Below are 3,511 nucleotides of genomic sequence, written 5' to 3'. Positions count from 1 at the left end.
TCACTACGGTAGCCGAGTTCTACGGGATCGTGGTGCACGATCAGCTCGATCTTACATGATCTTCATCCGCTGACTTTAGAATATGACATGCATCATCAGCTTGCCGGGACTGTTACCATTGTGTTGCGGACGTGGACCGCGCGACTCGTTACAATTGTTGAATCAGCTCCTTTTTCATAATTCAGCCAATGATACGTTCTGAAATTATATTTCCAAAGCTTAATATTGTCAGAAGCTAATTTACTAAACAACACCCATTACATAGCAGTGAATGCTCTTCTTCCAAGAGTTCTAGTTAAGACTAATCTACAGTATCTATTAAAAGTTTCAGGTATTAATGATATAAAAATAGGTATCCATGAATAAGTTAAAATATTTTTTACTTGAAATTACCACTAACACGCAATTTATTTTCAATTTCATTATCAAAACAAAACATTCGAACATCACATTCAATTATATGGGCATTTTTATTGTAAACAAACCCATTGTTACTGTAGCGTACAGAACGCCTCCATTGCTACTGATGTGCAGGTTCGGTGGACTGTATTGTCGTTCTAGTGGCGATTCGATCGGTCGATTAGATCACCGTTCGGGACAGTATAGGTATAGATATGACAATAATTTGGATACATGAAATGTGCAAAGCTCTTTCTCACTATACCCAATATTTTTAAGGAAAACTTTTTAATACACATGCAACGGGTCGCTCCCTCGAGCAGGCTCGTCCGCTTCTTCCACCAGATTATTGGTGAGTCCGTCGCTATTTGGCGACGGGCCGCTATTTAAGAGCGTATTTCCCTTCCTTTCTGTCTCTCGCTTTCCTGATGGCATTGCGACAATCAAACAACAAACAATGAGTATATACTTTATTGAACAATCAAAAGCAAGGACCGACGACGAAGATATATCGAAAAAACGCTTTCCTGTCAACTTGCCAACTGCCACGTACGCATGTAAACAAGAATTACCGTACTCCGCCTCCGATCTTCATGTCCAATTCTTCATACGGTAGCTTTAGGTTTCCTCCTCTTCATTTTCTGCAGGAATAATTTCTTTAGCTCGGTCCATGTCCGCTACACACAAATATTTTTAAATGATTCAAAATAACTACTTTCATGTTGCCGAAATTTTCCTGCAAAATATAAATCACTTATACTGACTATCAGTTAAATTTATAATATATCGATGTTGATGAGCTGTTATTTTGCGAACCACTTGCTGCTGGTCTGAAAAATAACGATTATATTTGAAATGTTTAAAATTTTATTGATTTAATATAAAAATGATAAAATGAAACCCTAAAAGTATGAATTATGTATTAAAAGCAAAAGTAAAATAATTTAAAGTTTATTTTAAATTTTGTTTAAAATTGTTTAAAGTGTTGCATATACTGCGGCGAACACTTGAACTGTTTTAGTTAGTTTTGCGATCAGAACAGTAGCAGTCGAACATTATGCGCCAAGGGAAAATTTGTAAAGTGACAATTTACTCGGGTTTCATGAAAATGGAAATGCCCATCAAGTCAAGCACCACCGGCAAGGAGTTGTTAGCAGCAGCCTTAGCTAAACTCCACCTTCCGAAGTATGACATTTTCGTCTTGGTTGATAAACAACGTCGACCACTGAAAATGAATGTTGCAGTGAGAAAGCAAGTCACTCGAAACGACCCTACTTTGAAAATGATAACATTGTATCATTCAGCAGAGTTGGACGAACCGTTGATGTTGAACGACGCCTTCGTGGCCATCCAATATGTTGAGGCTATTGAAAATCTAATTTGTGGGAAAATAATTTTATCGTATGAAAATTTAATTCAGTTGATTGCTATTGCTATCCATCAAAATTTCCTAGCGCCCAGAGGGTCAGAATGGCGGAACATTCCAAGTATACATTGGCTTAGAAAAAGATTCAGAGTAAGCAGAAAAAAATGGATGAGTGATATAAATGAGAAGCTTCGTGAACATTCATTCAATAACAACATCCAGGCCATGAAGTGTTTTTTGATCCATGCGAAAAATGCGAGCACTTTCAGTAATCAGTTACTTTTTACATCAAATAATTACGCTCTCATTGGTATGAATAGGAAAGGTATCCACTTTTATATTGATAACAACTGCGAAGCTTACATAAATTGGAGTCAGCTTATCTCAGTTAAGCAGAATAAGAGAAAGGTGACCGTCAAATATGTTGAGAAACAAAAACTGACGGCCAAAATAATGTTCAGAAGCCGAGGTGATGCTAAATCATTTGTCAAGTTCTGTAAAATGTTACAAAATGTGGAACACCTGGATGCCACCTTATATTCTTTCAATCCAATGAATGACTGGCTGGAGTCATCGTCGGCAGAAAGTGATTTGTGGTCAAAATGTAATAATTTATTTAAGGATGTAAACTCCTTGAATGATGAAAAATCATTCTTTAATGAAAAGAACTGTGGAAGTGATAAGAAAGCAAGAACAATGAAAAAAACTCATACGGATTTCGAAGAACGCCAAGAAGAGAATAAAACAAAAGAACATTTAAGAATTATACGAGAGATTATTTATCTACAGAATTATTTACTAAGAAGAATTGCATTACTTCGAGCCTCTTTCAATAGGCAGAAACACTTTGTGAGTCTGAATACAGCATATCAGACATATAAAAACCAATTCAATGAGTTCAAAACTAATGTGATGCCACATTACACGAAGAAGATGAGTAAAGGTAAATATGAAAGCAAAAAAGAATATGGAGGAGAAATTAAAAGCAATGGAGGAAAACATGATTCCTGAAATAGATTAATAGTAATGTTGTCACTTTTACTTAATATCATAATCTGCTTGATCTGATAAATTATATATTTTATAAATTATAATAACAATAAAGAAGAACTGGAAAAAGTACTCAAACATCAAAGAATCCTTTTCATAAATGAACTCAATATAGTGATATATGATTTGCAAAAACTTTTTTTTAATTTATAATAATTTCAATATTTATTGATTACACGTATAATTGTTTATATATATATATATGTGTGTGTGTGTGTGTGTATGTTGATTTCATCAATCAAATTTTTGTTGTGAATAATTTCTAATTCTAATAAATGTCATTAATAAAATGCCTAGTTGATGGAAAAACAAATGAAAATGTATTTACATTGAAAATTTGAATAATTTGTAAACGAAACGATAATCATTTTCAATAATAATCAATGCAAACGTACGTTATTAACAAATAATTGTTGTGCAATTATCAAGCATTAGTAATGGGCAAGTATTCAGTTACGCTGATCAAATGAAGAATAAATTATTTATTAAAAATTCTGGATTTTTATTTTCATTTTAACAGTCAATGTGCAAAATGGAAAGATTACAAGTCAACCTAAGAGCATGAATTGTATATATATATATGTATATATATATATATAAATAAAAATAAAGGAATTTCTACCATACACTCTAAAATGTTGCTTTGAGTGCCGTGGTCTCAAAACGCATCTATTTTGCTTTACTTCAGGTTTCTGC

At 33.4% G+C, this 3,511-nt stretch overlaps 1 protein-coding gene across 1 annotated transcript; it reads left to right on the top strand.

The window, feature by feature from the left end:
* Nucleotides 1-1,456: 1,456 nt before the first annotated feature.
* Nucleotides 1,457-2,776, top strand: Tsp_12946 (conserved hypothetical protein). Its single transcript, XM_003367760.1, has one exon. It carries the CDS (start codon nucleotides 1,457-1,459, stop codon nucleotides 2,774-2,776), a length of 1,320 nt encoding a protein of 439 aa, XP_003367808.1.
* The last annotated feature ends 735 nt before the right edge of the window (nucleotides 2,777-3,511 follow it).

Source organism: Trichinella spiralis (assembly GCF_000181795.1).
Source record: "Trichinella spiralis strain ISS 195 chromosome Unknown Scfld3726, whole genome shotgun sequence".
NCBI lineage: Eukaryota > Metazoa > Nematoda > Enoplea > Trichinellida > Trichinellidae > Trichinella > Trichinella spiralis.
Note: the sequence above shows the minus strand (reverse complement) of the source record. Positions and strands in the feature narration are given on the sequence as shown.